Below are 19,086 nucleotides of genomic sequence, written 5' to 3' on the forward strand. Positions count from 1 at the left end.
ACTGAAAAATTTGTTTTTGTTTAAATGCAGGTAAGAAAAGAAGGCTTGCTGCGAATAACTACGAACGTTTAATCCCCATTGACGGCTCACTCGTGTATTTCCTATAATAACTATTTCTTTTCTTCAGTAGAAACCGATATCTAGATATTTTCCTCTTTATATCATTTCTGTTTTAACGACTGGGGGGAGCGGATGGTAAGTGTCTTTTAATTTTTATCTCGTTTAATCATCATTTCAAATATTATATTGTTAGTTTATTGAGGATTAATTGATGTTGAATAACTGATGTTAGGCGTTTACGTAGGTTATATCGTTCAAAATTGTCCTTTAGCTAGACTAAGACTCCAGAGTTGTTTCTTTGTTTTTAAAGTAGTTTCTGACAAAGGCTTAGGCAATTTGGTTCAAATTGCCTAGACTAAGCCATGAATGATTCTCATTTATTAGATGGGACTTAAACTATTTAAAAATATAATACCAGGCACTGCCCAGTTAGAAGTAAGTTTAGCCAGAGAAATATAACGTTCAGGAATCAATGCAGTGATGCTTTTTACCCTGGGTAGGTTTTTGTCAACATCATGCTTCTCCACTCATTCTGTTGGATCCTCCTCAGGTTCAGAAGATTGAGATTCACCAAGTGTATTCCAGGTTTTGAAAACAAAAGGAATTAGGCCTATTGATCATTGGCTTCTGATTTTCATCTGACCAGGTTTGAAAATACAATCCCATTAATTTGAGGAGTTATAGGATCTATATTAATAGTGCAAAATCACATCAAATATAAACAATCATTTGATTTTTAAGGCTATTTAAATTTGGATAAAATTCAAGGTAGGCTACTTTTTCCTATCTGGAGAAGGGATTAAAGGAACACAAACTTGCAGTAGGCTAGCCCAATGAATCCAGGATCAAAATTATTCTTTTAGAAGGTTATAAGTTCTTGTTTTGATCTTCTTCCAATCTCTAAGGTATGGGAATCTGCCTAGGCTACTTGACAGGTCTAAACCTATTGAAATTTTGACAAAACATCATTTTGCCTTAATTTTTACTCCATCACTTTCATTTTCTTTAGTTTTAGTTCTGAAAATGCAAATCCTGTTATTTGAGTGGAATTTTAAGCCATATTATTTTTTTTTTATAAGTTTAAGAAATGTATTTTGCAGATCCTTGAATCCTTGTAAATTGAGATTCAGCAATGTTGTGAAACTGATAACTTTAATTGGGTAAAATTCAGTAAATATATGACTGTCCATAGGCTATTTTTGACTTACCAATAAAGTGAGAATACCACTCAATACCTTTCTTTATACTGTTTACAAATGAAATAGGCCTAGTCACTTCTATTGGAAATTTCAGTGAATGTTGGTGTTACCTGAACAGTTGTTATGGTCATAAAACTTGTTAATAAATGCATTTTGACTTTTTGAACATCTCTTCTCTTGCAAAACTAGCCTTCTGTGAACTCATCATTATGGAGTTATTATATATTTGAGCATTAGGGGGGGGGGGGGGTAAAGCATAGCATATATTAAATACAGCAATGGTTAGTTTACATATTTAATATATGCTATGTTTCACTCCCACCCCCTTAATGTGCTAATACATAGCCCAACTTTGTTTCTAAACTAATATAGATTTGCAATTTCAAATATACCATCAACAAAAATGGAAGTGATTGCAATTCTATATGTATAAATACAAGAATATTTGGGCTGGAATAACTCCATAATGGTGAGTTTGTGGTAGTTTTGTAAGAGAAAAGATGTTCAAAAAGTCAAAATGCATCTATTAACAATAGTTTCATGACCCAAAACAATTGTTCAGGTAATACCAACATGGACCAAAAATTCATATTTAAGTACTTTTTCAGATCTTAAAACTGACAAACTTTCAAATACATTTCCCAAATTTAGAAAAACATTGATAGGCTATTGCTTTGGCTATTCTATGCAAATAACAGGAATTGCTTTGTCAGAATTAAAGGCAGAGTAAAAGTAACTGGTAGCAGAAAATTAAGGTAAAATGTTTTGTCAAAATTTCAATAGGTATTGATATGTTATGTATGCATATTTCAGGGCCCTATAGAGGGGGAGGGAGTGGAGGTGGGTACTTCAAAATACCTTCCCAAGATATACTTTAGCCTGTAGACCCATCCCCAAAAGTTTCATTTTCCTAACCTAACTGCTTTTTAGCAAGAAGTCATTAGCTAGAATTTTGCCATCTATAGTAAAAATAGCCTCCATGGAACTCTAATTCAGTTCAATTCAGTCTTTTTGTCAAGTAAGCTAACTTAAAGAATTGAGGGAAGATAATGAATCTTGATAAAACACAGATTTAACTAATATGATTAGGTTTTCTAATTGCCTACATTCCTATTTTGTTTGGGTTCCTGTGACAAAAATGTGATTCATATAGGCTTAAATACATTGACTGTCTCAAAACCAAATGATGTTGACTCACAGAATGTTTCATCATTTTAAAAATTATTTTTTTAAGTTATGTTAAAAATTCTGTATTAGAATAAATTATTTAGCCTATAACTGGCTTTTCTATAAAGCAAATATACCACTTGATGCCTTTTTTTATGATCTTAACAAATATAATAATCACTTCTACCAGAAATTTAAATTTAACCACTTTTAACCTAACCTAAACTAACCTTTTCATAAATAATTTTAGCACTGAGAAAATGTAGCATTTTTTTTTTTTTGAGGGAAAAGATTATGCTGTGAAAACTTAGTATTATTTTGCAGAAAATGAGCAATAAGTCATACTCTAATTGAAAATTTGTCTTTTTGAAGAGCTCAAAAAGTGCTTAAATTTGAATTTGCAATTGAAGCAATTATTATATTCTTAAATAACATGAAAAAAGGCATCAAGAGGTATGTTCACTTTATTAATAAGTCATTTATATGAACTGTCATAATTTTGAAAATTTGTCATTTTTAAGAGCTAAAAAAGGTGCTTAAATCTGAATTTTTAGTAGAAGTAATTATTATTTTTGTAGAGAGCATAAAAAAAGGCATTGAGTGGTATGTTCACTTTATACCAAAGCCAGTTATACTGTTAGCTATAAATTTACCAGTGCTTTTAGTGTAATATTAGATAAATAGCCTAGTAGATTTAAAGAAATTTTATTCTTAAATTTATATTGTTTTGATTTTTGAATGCCCATAAAAAAATCTAAACTTGCAACAAAATCACAAGGAAAAAAGCATGGTTTAGGAAAACTTACAAGGCACTATTGTATTTTAGAAGATAAAGGGACATCTAGTTCCCCAGCCTTGCTATTTTACCTATTGTTATTATATCTTAGTTTATTCATAGTATCTAGGATTTTTAATTTGTAAAAAAAAACTTCAGACCACAATATCTGAGTAGTACATCCATTATGGTTAAATATTGTGTGGTGGAATTTCAAGTCTTGTTTCCACCAGTTTCAGAGAGGCTAATGGAGGCATTTAACATAAATAATTGTCTTCAAATTGTTTTTTGTGTAGGCATCTAGTTCTGGTGCCCATTTCTTTTTGACCAATGCCCTCCTAGGGTGAGTTCAGATGATACAATAGCAATAAAGGCAGATAATACAGTGGAATTCGAAACAATTTTTTAGCTTCACAACTTAGCTCAATCCCAATTTATGTGGTTTGAAAAATCTGCAAATACATTTCCTAAATTTTGAAAAAACCAATTGATATGGTTTAAAATTCTTTCAACTAACAGGGATTGGATTCTCAGAACTAAAGCCTATAAAAAGAAAATGATCACTGAAATTAAGTTAAAATGATGTTTAGTTGAAATTTCAACAGGCTCTGTCAAGTAGGCAAATTTCTAAGACTTGGAAATGAGACGAGGGTTAACATAGAAGCTTGACAATACCTTCCCAGAGTATGTTTGTGACCCTGGTTTTATTACTGGAAGTTTTGTTTTTCTAACCCTACCCCTGTTTAAGATTGTGCAAACTACTTCTACTTACAATTCACCACAGCAACTGGCTGCTTAAGGCAAGCCCAGCTATGCACAATTCTCCATCCCAATCTATTCAAAGCCTCCTTCTTTACACCCTCCAGGAATCTTCTATTTCCTTTAAATCTTTTGTTGTGACACCCTCCCACTCCAGTCTCACATCACTATCAGCACCTGGAGCTTTTGTTTTTACTGGTGCTAATTCTTCCTCATGAAACAAATCTTCCTTCATATCCAAAATATCACATGCTTAACTAAACTAGCTAAACCCCTACTAAAGTGATCTGAAAAAAAAAACAGGTGTTGGAGTGGATGCTCAAAAGCTTCCTCGCCAACTTATATATTTATGCAGACAAGTATAACTCATAAAGCCAATGAAATATGCTTATTCCTTTTCATGTTTTGACATCCCCTAAACTTATGGGTCTTAATTTGTACCCTATATAGGAATAAGCCAAACCCAAAAAGAGAAGCAAATACTAGAAATATAACTCAAGAATCTGGGCCAATGTGTCCATCTTCTCAGAAACTAATCTGGGTGGATGCTCAGTGAATGGAGGTCTATGAGCAGCTCTGGGAGGATTATTTATCAGGAGTGAACTTACCTTTTCTAGGAACTTGAATTTCTAACCATATGTTAGTTGACTAAATTGCTTAAAGAAAAGCTCAAAAGGTGAACAAAAATGTGACTTCAGTGACAAATTCAATGAAAAGGTGACTGCAGCTGATCCCTGCTATTACCAGGCCCATAGAATAGCTGAGACACTGAACAATCAGTTCCAAAAAGTCTTCACTACCCCAGATAGAGATCCACTTCCCAATCAACCTAAGTACCTGTACCTAACTAAACTACAGTTGATAAACCAGTGTTACTAATTACTGGCAGTAAATATGACACTGAGGCTAGACTGAAAAATCTAAACCAGAACAAATCTTTAAGGCCTAACAGAATTCACCCTTGGACATGAAAGGCTTGTCTCATCTTTGTTACTACCTATTGGAATCTTAGCAAAACAACATTATACCCTAATCTTCATCTTCTTTGTCTCTGGTTTTAGTTTCAAAAATGTAATTCCTGTTATTTGAGCAGAATTTTTTCTTATGTTAATGTTTTGACATATGTATGTATAAATTTAGGGATTGCATTTGTAGATCTTGGAAACCTCATAAATTGGGATTGAGCAAAGTTGTGAAGCTGAAAAATCTTCTTGTGCTTCATTTAAGCAGAAGATCTGTTTTTCAAGGTTTTGCTTTCATAACAGATATTTAAATGTAATCAAAGGTCAGTGCCCTCAAACGGGGAGAAGGAGTGAGATAGGTACTTCAAAATACTATCTTAGGCCATACTTTAGTCTGTAGACCCATCACTGAAAGTTTCATTTTCTTAACCTAAACCCTTTCCAAGATTCCAAATCTTGTTTAGAATTCACTGTATTATCTGGTTTATTGGTGAAGACTAACAAAATGCTCATTTAGAATTTTGCAGTACAGTTGCTAGGCAAGAGTCCTTATTTTTGGGCTTTGACATAGCCTATTTTTCACAATGACCTGTTTTATACTTTTTATGGCACTTGGTATTAACCAAGTGACATATAGCAATCACAAATTCTGTCAGTCTGTCTGTCTGTCCTGGTTTTGGTACTTCGGGCACTTCAAGGCAAGCTAGGATGATGAATCTCACTCATTTTAAATCCCGAACAGATCCAATGACATCAAAGGGAGTTGGAGGGGGAAGCCAGAATTCTTGGAAAAACATGAAATCAAGGTATCTTAAAAATGGGTGATCGGATCTCAATGAAACTTGATATATAGAATAATCTTACATCTCAGATGCTCCATTTTCAATTCGAATTAGATCCGGGGACATACAGGGCTGGAGGGGGAAACAGAAATCTTGGAAACTGGAAATCTTGGAAAACGCTTAGAGTGGAGATATTGGGATGAAACTTGATGGGAAGAATAAGAACAATTTATAGATACGAGATTGACATAAATGGTACGGATCCGTTCTCTTTTGGGAGCTGGGGGGGGGGTTGTTAATTTGAAAAAGTTAGAAAAATTGAGGTATTTTAAACTTAAAAACAGGTGACCAGATCTTAATGAAATTTGATATTTAGAAGGAACTTGTATCTCAGAGCTCTTATTTCAAATCCTGACCAGATCTGTTGACATTGGGGGGAGCTGGAGGGAGAAACCAGAAATCTTGGAAAATGCTTATAAATGTTGTAGATACGTGACTGATTATATATGCGTTGCATGTCACTCTGCTTGCATTGGAAGGTCAAACGTGAGAGCTTTATGTTATATAGCCTTTCATTATATGATTTCTTACCAAATCCTGGGATGCACGTGGTGGCCCTTCTTTGTAGGCCTTCAATCAACTGTATATCACCTTTGTAAAAAGGACCAGCAAGGCAAGTTCCAAAGTCAAGTACAAGGTCTCAAAATTGCCTTGTATAGCTTCAAGAAGATTCCATGTGATTGGCTAGGAAGTATTCTTTTAAGAAGTCCAAGGCTAAAATTTGTTTTGGAAACAGTTTGTGCAGTGTTCATGGAACTTCAGAATATTATTTATAGTGACTCCCAGGTCTTTGTCAGTGGTGCAAGTTTAGAGAGGAATGGGGGATGATGTCTGGTTATCATTCATACTGTATTGTTGTAGTGGATCATTGTGACCAAAATGAATGGTGATGGATTTTGATATGTTGAAAGAGAGAAGCCACCCATCTGCCCATGCCTGAATGTGGTCAAGGTCAGATTTTATTGATGATTTATCAGATACATTAAATAGTTTTGAGTCACCAGCATAAAGGGTTAAGTGGTTGCTGACTTTGGTTATCTTATCATTTATATAAAGAAGAAACAATGTGGGTCCCTAAACTGTTCCCTGGGGAGCACCGCGTAGAACATTACAGGGCTGGGAGTTGGTAAATTTGCTGTATGTTGTGAACAGCCATATAGCCTGAGATCTACCAGCCAGGAATTCCATTAGCCAGTCTACTAATTCATGGTGGATCCCTACTGCTACTAACTTAAAACGAAGCTGATTATGTGGGATATTGTTGAATGCTTTGGCTAGGTCTAAAAGAAATAAATCAACCAGAAGGTATTTGTCCAGTAACTGGGTAACCTGTAAGTAAGTGTCTAGAGTTTCTACAGGGAGAAAGCTGTTCTGCCTGTTGGAGATAATTTCATTAGTAACAAGGTGTTGAAGAAGTGCATCATTAACAATCCTCTCAAGGACATTTGCAACAGCAGACGTGAGCCTGATACTTCTATAAACTTCAGCTTTGGATCTGTCCCCCTTTTTAAAGATAGGTGGTATATAGGCTAGTTTCCATTGGGAGGTGACATACATATGATCATGCTGAAAAGGTATAGATAGTGCAGGGACAATTTCACAAGCAGCTTCTTTTAGCAGACAAGGGTGAATGTTATCAGGACCAGCACTTTTGTTGATATCCAGACTTTTGAGCTGTTTTTCAACCATCAAAGCAGTAACTTTAATGCAACTCATTTTCTTCTGGACGTTGTACTTTTTAAGTTGGGAATGGGAGCATTATCAGGTTCATTTCTGAAGACTGATGCAAATTGCTCATTCAGAAGATCAGCAATATTATAGGTGCCAATGATTTCGTTTCCATCACTTGTTGTTTAGCATTTTATGGATCTACTGCCGAAATTTATTTGATAATTTATCTGGTTGTGTTATGTGCTTGCTACATATCGAGAATTCAATGATACATGATAAGAATTTTTTAGGGCTCAACTTTCTTTGGTAGGTGAGGCTTGTCTCAAAGTTATAGTACAGTTGTTTGGTGGTATTCCTTTATTCATTATGGGCTTTGACATATTTTTCATAATGGCCTCGCTTTTCCAATGGCGTTTCTTTAAGTTTCTTTGTTGTCTTATGCTAGCTGTCATGTAAATCAATCTTCCGAATGAAGCTGGCCGACTTCAAATTTTAAATGTTCATATGAAAAGATGATGGGCGCCAATCTAGTAGTAAATGAGGATGTGGATGAACGTGTGGATATGGGCGTAAGTTCATCTAGAAAAATTTTTTAGATTCGTTTTTTTCTTTGCTTCTTTGCCCTCTTCACACTCACCTCCTTAGCATATTACACGCGCTACATAGAAAGAATAACAAATTAATTCAAGACAGCGTTCCCAAATGAGACGCATTTGGGCGATTTTGTTGTTGTGCAATGAATTTCAAATTAACCCATTTTTAAATGCGATTTTTCTTTTGAAGTATAGCGTTGGAATATTTTTACTGGACAACTTATTCCTTTAGATCGTTTTAGATTTATTTTGCGCTTCTATCTTATTCTAATCATCTGGCAACAGTGGCCCAACTAGGTTGATATGATCATCCCTGAAAGAAAGAAAAAAAAATGAACACGCATTTCCGGCAAAAAAAAATCAAAGTTTTCTCAGGCTCTTAATTTCGATGGGTAAGACTAGAATTGATGAAACCTATATATTGTTGTATCAGCATTGAAATCAGATTTTTTTTTTTAAGTATCTATTGATATCAAATTCTGTTTTTAGAGTTTCGGTAAAGTTTAGAGTTTAAATTACTTTTCGGTTTGTTAATTAATTATATAATTTATTTTTAAATTGAATAATTATTCTTAATTGTTTTAATTTAGTTGTTTTCATTATTATTATTTAATTTTCAATTTGTCTTATTAATTAACTGCTAATTTATGAATTGTAACTTGTTAATTTATGAAATGTTTTCATTTATTCACATTACAATTTACATGGGACAATTTTTTGTTGAATGAGACAATTGAAATTACATGTGTCTTGACATTTGAAGCTTAGAGACTAAAAAAACTTTAGTGGTCGCCTAAGAATGTTGAATATTCCTGGTGAAACTTATTTCAATAATTGGTGACGTTCTTGACAATGGCGGTTCTGTTCTATCTTTTGCCCGGGACACAATCTTGATTAGCCCCCCCCCCGCCTCCCAATTAATTTTCAGGTTAAATATCATCATTTTCATTATTAACAAAGTTATTTTCGGTTTGTTAATTAATTAATAATTGATTGTAAAGGGATTATTTAATTATGTAACTATTCTTAATTGTTTGTTTTAATTATTATTTAATTTTAATTTTTAATTTATTTTATTAATTAACTTTTAATTTATGAATTATTTTCATTTATTAACTGCGCCCTCTACTTTACTTTAATAAATACAGAATTCCAAAATTATAAAATGATTGTAAACGTTTGTTTATTTATTTGAAAACTTACGCCCCTAAAATACATGTACCTGGGGCAAGTGCTTCCACTCCTCCCCCTAAAACTGCCTCTGGTTCTTGATGAGGTATTCCTCCTTTTTGAAAGTAGTTAAGCTGAACAGATGAAACTGTCAGGGATGGGTTCAGCACCTAGATTACGTGCCTGGAAGACGTTTTGAAGTATATATCACTGCCTACTTCCTCCAAAGGACACTGGACATCGACGAAACTATTTATGATTTTTCGTATAAACATGATTTTTATGAACGTAGATTTGCTGCACAACAAAGATAGTTATTTGTCTTATAACTTTGATAAATCGTAATTTATGAGGTTTTAAAGAATTACGAAAAATATATCTGAAAAAAAAAATCCTAATATGGTTGAAAATCCTTCTTGATTCATTGCGATTTGTTTTTCAATAAAAAAATCATAGAACAGCAGACTTGAACCAAAATTACTGATTAGCTGATTAGAATGTTTGTTCTAGTGTTGCTACTTTTTAATTTCGTGTTCAATTATTTAAACCACAATTCCAAGAATGTATGCGAGAAAACAGGAAAATACCTTCATAATGGAATCATTTTAAGGGTTGTCTGTTTTATATGCTTTTACTCCTGCCTGTCTTATCCAAAACTCATCTATGTTTTAGCTACTGTAAAATAATTATAACAATGCATTCAAGTCTTCAACATTTGCTACTTGAAAGCTTAGTCACTCTTTGGCACAGCATAAGTATATATAGAAGAGAAGCCAAAGCTGCTCTTCATTAAAGATTTTTGAACCATTGTAGTTCAGGTCTCTCTTTCTGACACCACCTTTCTGTGACCGCGCAGTGATAAAGGTTTAGTGCACTATGACAAGCTTGCACTATGACAGTAACTATGGCAGTAACAAGAATGGTATCTTAGCCATCTCCATTTCGAATCGTTAGCTGGTTTGAGGTATCTTTTCTTATAGTTAAGCTGTGAGTTAAGCTGTGTAGATTAAAATGCAGGTAAATCCCCTAACTTTTCTCCCCTAGAATAATAATGCTTTTGGTACCCCCCCCCCCCCGATGAAAATTTCTGGATGTTGCCCTTGGTGGATGCAAAAAATGAAGATATGGGAAATATAGATTATCTACCTTTGGATGATTTTTATGATAATTCTGTTAGCATACTGACAGTTTGGGCTACAATAGCTTGAAGACCGGCGTGGGGCTACTAACCCGGTGTGCTGGGTTGGTTATAATTAATTTGCCTCATGTTTTCCAGGTATCCGCGCGAACTGCTTTTTATGGAGGAGTGGCGCAATACTATCAAAGCTGCGTCTGTAATCGAGAGAAAAGGATTGGTGAGGAGATCGCAAGAGGCCAAATAAATTATCTTTTTGTACGTGTATGATATAGCCCCGACTTAATATTCTTCATCTAAGTAGAACCTGTTTCTTTAACGCTCAATCCTAAGGAAATATACCTAAATATGATAAAAATATTATACTTTAGGAACAAATTTGTTTCAAATACATACACTGTATTTGAACATTGTGAAGTTAGAAAACATCTCTTACTTCATAATATGCACTATAATTGTATCTAACACAATAGGCATGCATACCCTCTATACTCTACCCCACCCCCCAAATGTGCAAATATATAGCCCAAATTATATATTTCCCATCTATAATAATAATCTTATTCCTCACACCTCTCAATACGAAAATTCCATATAACTGACACCTTATTAAAAGAAAAATATTATGGCAGGGTTAAGAGCGGATCGACGAGCGTACCTTTTTCCTGCTGTTGACTGCGATTTTTAGCCGTTTTTTTCTTTAAGACTAAGTTTCATAATAAGTTGATTTCACAACTTTTCTCTTTCTGTCTTGTGTCTCTTCTCTATTCCCCTTACTCCTGACTTTTTAGCCCGTTTTTAAACATTAAATTTTTTTCTCTCGAAGTTGGTTTAGCGCACTATGACAATACATATGCTGATATTTATTCCTGAAAATACTGATTGATATATGGTTTCTTAAAGTTATAAAACTCAAAGAAAAAAAAAGAATCAGTAGAGTACAAATTATATTCTGGCTTTTAGAACGCATAGGCTTAGTGGTTTTGAGCCCTACCAATGTTAATTTCTGCTCTTGAGTTGGACTCGATTACTTATTGTAATTTCTGTTCGTTTTGGGTTTCATTTAGTTATTGATGCTACTTTATGGTAGTTTTATGCTTGGTACATTATTTGAATTGTTGCGAGTACAAAGTCACCAACAAGTGCTCTGAGTAAGTTGTTAGTGTGATTTTGTAAACCACTCATGTCTACACAAATTTCTTACGTTAAGAATTCGTCAGAAGTTGTAAAAAAAATTAATAGAAGTGGAAATTACTTCAAATTCTATAATTTCAAGTTTTGACATAGTGTCAATGTATACGAGTATTGATGTAAAAGCCGCAGAAAGTCTTCTTGTAAGAAAGATACTAAGCAATTTGGACTTAATTAGTGGTGAAACAGTTTTGGAAGTCGGTGTAATTATGAATTTAGTTAGGTTATGCAACATGTTCTCTTGTATTTTTCAATTCAGAGGGGGGTTTTTCGAACAAGTAAATGGTTTACCCATGGGGGCCCCTTTAAGTCCTTTATTAGCAAATTGTTTTGCAGAAAATATTGAAAGAATAGTGTTAGATTCATACTTTTTAAAACATAAATTTTGGGTGAGATATATGGATGACATAATTACTGTATGGAATTATGGGGTTGAGGAATTAAAAAGTTCTTTATAACATTTTAATTTTTGGGGAGATATTTAAAATTTACAATAGAATAAGAATAGGATAATAAACTTCCTTTTCTGGATGTTCCTCTGTTAAAAAATGAAAATAGTCAGAATTTTAAGATTTACAGAAAACCTACTAACAATAACAGATTTTTGTTGTTTTTCTCTGGTCATGCTCGCCAAGTAAAAATTGGTTTAATCATATCCTTAACTGACCGCAATTTTAGAATTTACTCTCCAAAATTTACTGAGGAGGAATTGTTGTTGTTAAAGGAGATTTTAATAAGTAACCACTATCCGGGTTGGTTAATTGACCAGACTTTTTCGAAAAGAAGGAAAAAATTTCTAGAATTTTCTGACGATATTCTGGAAACAACAGAAAAGAAAGATATGTTTTGTTCTCTACCATATGTTCCAGGTTTGAGTGAAAAACTTAAAAGAATTTTACAAAATAATGGCTTAAAGGTAGCTTTAAGAGGTAGTAATACTTTGGCTAGTTTTTTAAATTCTGGAAAGGATCGGGCATCCGTAGAGCAACAAAGTGGGGTTTATAAAATCCCATGTACTCGTGGAAGCTCTTATGTGGGACTTACTAGCCAGAATTTAAAAATGAGATTGTTACAACATCATAATTCTATTTCATCGGCTTTAAAGCAAAATACCAAACCTGGAGATTTCACATCGGCCCTCTCGGAACCTATCTATAATTTTCCAAATCATTTTATTTTGTTTGAAAATGTTTCTGGGATTTCTAGGGACCAAAAGTTTAAAGCAAATTTTCAGGGAAACAATCGAAATCAGAAAAGAAAATTATTCAAGATTAATTCCATAAACAGAGATACAGGTGAATTTGTATTGAACTCAATTTATGATAATTTACTGAGGTCAAATAAAGTAAATATCACCTCACCTAAGAGCTATGACCTTTGTCAGTATAAAATGTCAGATAAATCTAATGAACCGGAACCGGAAAGGTCAAAGAGATTTGCTTCCGCTGTTGCATTGGAAAAAATAATAAATTTTGTTTATTTTTATTCCTGTCTTTTAGTTTTACTGCTGATGATGAACACTGTATATGTGTTCGAAATATCCAGTTAAATAATTTCTATATCTATTCAATGTCAATTAAAAGGTTTCATCTCTATTTTGAACTGTTACTTTTTTCATGGAAAGACAGTGTGGTCTTCGAAGTTATCTACGGTGATCGGATCTTAATGAATTTCGACATTAAGAAGGACATCGTGACTAAGAGCTCTCATTTTAAATCCCGACCGGCATTAAACCTCTGATGTTCCTTTTAAATCAATCTATTGGCTCTTAGAACTTCGTTAGAGCTCATACCATATGAGCTCTTGGTTCTTAGCACTTCTTGCCTCGTCACAAGCGCTATATGAGCTCTTAGCTCTTGTTTTTAATACAAATAACACCTTCGAGTTGTTTTTTTTTATTAATGACATGTCATAGATAATTTGACAAAACTTATTAATACAAATTTCCAGCCACGTCCCAATTGTCGTTCCTAGTTATCGAATTCCCGAAAACCCAAGTAAGCATAGCATTAACGCAAAAAGAACAGTTTCAATATCATTAATTTATCTGATTTACGTCGGGTTCTGACTAAAGATACTTTATGTATCCATCGAAATTTTATACATATTGGCTTTACATCCGATTCGTTTACTTTGTTAATCTATTTTTGACTTGTTATTTTAATTCGTTCTAGGAGCTAGTCTCCCTGACAAAAAACTTCAGCGGAGCTGATTTAGAGGGTTTAGTTAAGGCTGCTGTCTCCCATGCCCAGGAACGATGCGGCTTTACAAAGGAAAATAAAATAAAAACAGAAGTTGTAGCAACCTTCAAACTAAAGAGAAAAGACTTTATGGATGCCCTCGATCAAGACACGAAACCAGTAAGTTTGTTTTTTTGTTGTTGTGTTTTTTTTTGTCTCGTAAATCTTGCTTTATCGAAAAGTTTAGATTAAAGTGTAGGCTACCTCTTATGGAAAATCTTGACGTCGGGTGTTTAGTTTGGACAATTCTTGAGATGAAAAATATTTCCCCATGGCAGGAATTAAAGAAGATTAATAGAAAGAGGCTTGTACATTATATATTACATTTAATAACTTAGTATGTTAAAGGTGACAAGGAAAACGAAAGGTATGTGAGAAAATACTCTTTTGGTTTGACATAAATCAGCTAACTTTAAATTGAAAAAAGTCCTACCTTCTTATTTTTTCTCGTAAAGGTGTGAGCTGCCCCACAATTATTGGGCTTCATACACCAAGAGGCTCCATAAGTCGTCCCCCGGATCAATATGTGCGACTTCTGGGAGTTCTTTTGGATGAAAATTTATCATTTAAGTGGCATGTTCAAATAATAAGAGTGAAAATTTCCCGTGGACTTGGAATCATCCGAAAATTAAAGCGTTTATTCCCTTTCCCTATTCTCCGTCTTTTATACTTTTCTCTGATTCACCCTTATATTTGTTACTGTTCGTCTGTGTGGATGTCCACATTTCCCTCGGTACTTGCTCCTATTCACAATCTTTATGAGAAAGTGGCAAGAATTCTCCAGTCGGCTACACATATTCCTCTCGACCTCCTCAAAATTAAAGATATTTATGTTTTATCTCTATCTTCGTTGGCATATCAATATTTCCAGGGAGATCTCCCATTTTGTTTTTCGGGACTGCTTAAACTAGTAGGGGAAGTAAATTTATATATCGTTCGTAACCGGGAGGATGTGATGATTCCAGCTAGTCCCTCGGTTCGTTCAAACTGCGGCCTGGCTGTGACTGTGGGATGTGCTTGGAACTTGGTTCCCGCTGAGATCCGGCAGTCACGAACACTTGGCTCCTTTAAGAGACAGATGAAAAGTTTCTTATTAAAGGCTTCTTATTAAATGTTTTTATGGTTTCTTTATTATTTTTTTTCTTTTTTTGGGGTTGTTGTTTTGTTGGTGTTGTATCCTCGATGACGCGAGAATTTTAATTTGTATTTTATTATCGGGTGATGTGAGGGTCGCTGTTTCGTGGGGACTGCCGGTGAGGTGATTTCTTTTCTTTTCATATTTATATTTAGATGTTGTTTAGTATGTTTATGACAAGTTTTTATGATTCTTTATTTATTGTATGCCGTTTCCCAAATAACGGGCCACTGAGCCCTTTGGGATATTGTTTTTGTTATTGTTATTTTATGAAAATAAATGGAACTTGAACTAGAATAAAAAAAAAAACTGAAAAATGACTCGAACGGTAATTACGACACTTGTCGGTAAATCATCGACAAATTAAAAGGTAAATGATTTAAACATAAATATATCAAAATATAGAAATTAAAATCAGCTCAAGATGCTAATAGTTTTTGGACAAAATGGGATGACAAAACGAAAAAAAAGGCAACGCAGAAAAACGAGGTACATCACAGCCAGGGAAAAGGAGAAAACTTCCAATGGCTTATCCGGGACCTCCGCTCTGTACAAGAAAACTTTAGTTTTTCGGTATTCCTGTGCTTCCAAGCCCTTAGAGATCCAGGGAGAGTTGTTAGTCATCTTCTTATCGCCGTGGCCACCCAGAAAGCCTTCTGTTTGAATTGGATTTGAATTGGTGTTGAGATTTGTGTTGTCAGCTTGGTAGTTGCTTCGTAGCGTATTGTTGGTGCTTCCTCTACTCCTGGTACGGTTTTGCTGCCACTGGATGATGACGTTGGGTAGTTGAGTTTTGGGAATGCGAATCTCTTGCTTTAAGTATTCTACTTTCTATATTTGACCACCTGAGTTAAATGTGGTTAGGGCGTTTTATGTCGTCCATTTGATTAGATCTTTCGAAACTTTACAATGCAGGTTTCGGAACCATAACAAAGTGTCGAGAAGACGTTGTTGAATAGGCCCAGCTTGAGCTCGAAAGAGTACTGCTGGTTATATTATATTTGAAACAGTTTCCTGGACATGCACTTGCCTTGCCGATTCTAAGTTTGCTGGTCGCTGGCACAATCAAATATGGTGGATTCAACTTTTTAAATATTTCAACTGCAAGACTTGCTCTATTATCTAGTTACTGCCTCGTAGGTCGAGTGGAGGTCCAATATTTGTCTTAATTTTTACTTATTGGCGTTTATGCCAAGCCAACTACCCCAAAACCAAGGAGGAAACGCTGGGGGTAAATTTTATCTAAAAGTAACATCTGTGCAGGAACAAGAACCAAAAACAGATAAAAGTCCACAATACAGTTTGAAAGTCCAAGTCCTCAAAACAGATTAAGATTGAAGAGACCCTGTCTCAAGCTATGGTGATTCGGTTGCCTTTGCACCGTTTTTGGAGAAAGAGCGAATCTTAGTTTTGTTCTTGAATTATTTTTTGTCTCTTTTTTTGAGGGGGCCTCTGTGATTTTACCTCTTTTCTTCGTTGCGCTATGTTTTCTCAATTTGTGATAAAGTGGATCCAAAAAAAACTACTTTACAGATAGTGCTTTTGTATGATCATGAATGGCAAGTATGTTGTCTGTATTACATATATTTCTTATTAGGTATCGGGCTAGACTATAAGATTGCTACAAATATAACACCGTCTGAAAGAATATAAGATCAAACAGTTCGTGGTAACGAACTGTAGTAAGGAGCGACCCGGCTCAGTAGTAACCAAAACTCTAAAAAATAGAATTTTGATACCAATAGCTTCATCCAAAGAATCACATTTTAATGCTGATCTAAAATATATAAGTTTAATCAAGTTCAGTCTTACCCATCAAAACTTACGAGCCTGAGAAAATTTGCGTTATTTTAGAAAATAGGGGGAAACACCCCCTAAAAGTCATAGAATAACGTAATAGTAACTCTTACGTTATTCCTCAAATAACACTAGTTTTCTATAATCATACAAACATAAGGAAATATTATCAGTTGATTTATCTGTACCAGTTTTATTGATATATGTTAGATCAACTGTTCGCAATAATTTTTGTTGCTTTTAAGTTTCAACTTCCTACTTGCTACTCTTTGCTTCCTACTACTTCCTACTTTGCTTTTTTAAAATTAATCTTTGCCCGTTTTAATTGAAATTTCACGTAGAAACTTGTTTTTTTATTTAATTTCTGAACGTTTTTTAGTTAATCCATGTTTTGATTTCGGCTCTCCGCAGATGAAGAATTAAAGCGAAATTTACATATTTATTTATTTGGCTAAATGGCTTTTCCATAGTTTTGATCGAATGATTTTGAGAAAAAAGGAGGGCGAAGAGGCCTAGTTGCCCTCCAATTTTTTGGGTACTTAAAAAGGGAACTAGAACTTTTAATTTTTTACGAACGTTTTCATTAGTAAAAGACTACTTTTAGTCTACTTTCATGTTAAATTCCTGGTCTGACATGTTGAGAGCCAAAATGATTGGACAATATCAACGCGGTAGCTCCCGAAAATGTCTGGGACAGCACTGCAACGCAACTGTGACCATGACTGGGGTCTCATTCGGAACCGGTTTTAGACTGATTGGAAACCAGTAACATCTGGATTGCCTCGTGGGTTGGACCTCACTTCCTCAAGGCCATGGTCACTCAACAGTTGCATGCGCAATCAGTTAGCAATTCTAGTCTCAAAACAGTTGCCCCGTGGCCGCTGGGCCTTAGTCGCTCCTGAGCCGTTCTTGATAGTGCAAATGCGTCTTTCTTACGACCTTGTTACACGTAGTACACCTTCCTGACTCTCATACAGTTCAGCACCCTTCTCACCATCCCCCAAGACCTGACTAAATTGGATTTGAAAGGATTTCAATAAAAGGGGTACCAGAATTGATAACAAGTAAAATACGCTTAGCTACATATATATATATATATATATATATATATATATATATATATATATATATATATATATATATATATATATATATATATATATATATTGCATAATATGTTAGTTCTTCATCACTTTTTCGATGGTTTTATCTCCGTGGGGCTCTTAGAAAATATAAATTTTTAAATCATACCTTATCTACCCATGAAAGTTTTTGCCCAGAAAATTTCTTTTCCGCCAAAAACTAATCCATGCTACCCCCGCCCCTCCTTAGGTAGTGCTCATTTTCACATTTAGCATTTATCTTGTATTGACTAATTCAGTTTTAAGGAACACATTTGTATCTTTGCTTTTCTTATATCACAAAATGTTCCAGGAAAGTCTAAAAGGATTTGTTAATAGCAAGCATAATTACATGTGAAGAAAAAAGGTCTTGACCAGACATCGCAACAATCTTGAGGTTTTCGCTCTTGTAATGTATTTAGCCAGTTCAAAATTTATCCTTCTATAAATTTTTTAGTTCGGAAAAACATATTGTCTATTGTCTGCAAATGATTGACTTTTCTTTTCTTTTCTAGATAATGAAGTAGCTGGGCAGTAAATTTCGGAACTCTCTGTATAAGCCTGTTCTCTGTTGCATTCGTCTTTTTGTGTATAGACGCTTATTTTTACATAAAAAGACAGTGCAGCAGAACTGGTTTCTTATAATTTTAAAGTTTAAATAAAAAAAGCGCGGGTTCTAACCTCAAGTTAAATAGAATCTCAGTAAAATTTGCGTATATTTTTTTTTTGCTCCTCTTTTTATATTTTACTAAAAAAATAGAACCCTCAAAAAATTTTTAATCAATTTTGCTTCAATTTTTTACTCATCCTTCACCTAACGAATTTACTGCTCATTGAAGCTGTGCAATTATGTGGCCTCTGCTCCTGCCAAAGAACCTCTTCCTGACTCAACATACAACAACATTTTTTTATTTTATATTTTAATATAAATTTAATCAATAAAATATTGTTTCTTTGTATTCTTGCAAACTGCTTGTTGTTCTTAGAGCTAGGGATAGTTCATAGGGACGGAGTACAAGATAGAGAAAATTAAAATAAATACATAACTATGTTTATCAAAACAATTTATGAAGAGCACTTACTATACACGAACAACTATTGTATACTTTCAACTTTAAGCATCCCCTTTTAAGAAGGGGATGCCATGAAGGAAAAGTGATATTGTGGTTATGTTTCAAAAACAGTTTCGACAGACCTATTTTGGGCCCGCCATTTTATATTTGCGGATTAATGCTAAACTTAAAAAATGTAGCTAGGACTTTTTTGTAT

At 34.1% G+C, this 19,086-nt stretch overlaps 1 protein-coding gene across 2 annotated transcripts; it reads left to right on the forward strand.

Annotated features, from left to right (window-relative positions):
- The first annotated feature begins 405 nt into the window (after window positions 1-405).
- Window positions 406-18,776, forward strand: LOC136030516 (vesicle-fusing ATPase 1-like). 2 transcript variants are annotated; one of them, XM_065709545.1, is made up of 4 exons: window positions 406-495; window positions 10,475-10,576; window positions 13,699-13,884; window positions 18,333-18,776. In XM_065709545.1, exons 1-4 carry the CDS (start codon window positions 445-447, stop codon window positions 18,342-18,344), a joined length of 351 nt encoding a protein of 116 aa, XP_065565617.1. In that variant the 5' UTR covers window positions 406-444; the 3' UTR covers window positions 18,345-18,776. The 2 variants fall into 2 exon arrangements, with proteins under 2 accessions (XP_065565617.1, XP_065565616.1); XM_065709544.1 differs by having other exon boundaries at window positions 430-495; window positions 10,475-10,591.
- Window positions 18,777-19,086: the final 310 nt, after the last annotated feature.

This window comes from Artemia franciscana, chromosome 8 (genome assembly GCF_032884065.1).
Source record: "Artemia franciscana chromosome 8, ASM3288406v1, whole genome shotgun sequence".
Classification (NCBI taxonomy): Eukaryota; Metazoa; Arthropoda; class Branchiopoda; order Anostraca; family Artemiidae; genus Artemia; species Artemia franciscana.

Bases quoted from the DNA above. Each gene is read 5' to 3' on its own strand.
- LOC136030516 (XM_065709544.1), top strand. From the start codon at position 445: ATGGGACTTAAACTATTTAAAAATATAATACCAGGCACTGCCCAGTTA. The intron at 496-10,474 runs GTAAGTTTAGCC...CATGTTTTCCAG, and splicing joins CAGGCACTGCCCAGTTAGAA to GTATCCGCGCGAACTGCTTT. The intron at 10,592-13,698 runs GTACGTGTATGA...AATTCGTTCTAG, and splicing joins GCCAAATAAATTATCTTTTT to GAGCTAGTCTCCCTGACAAA.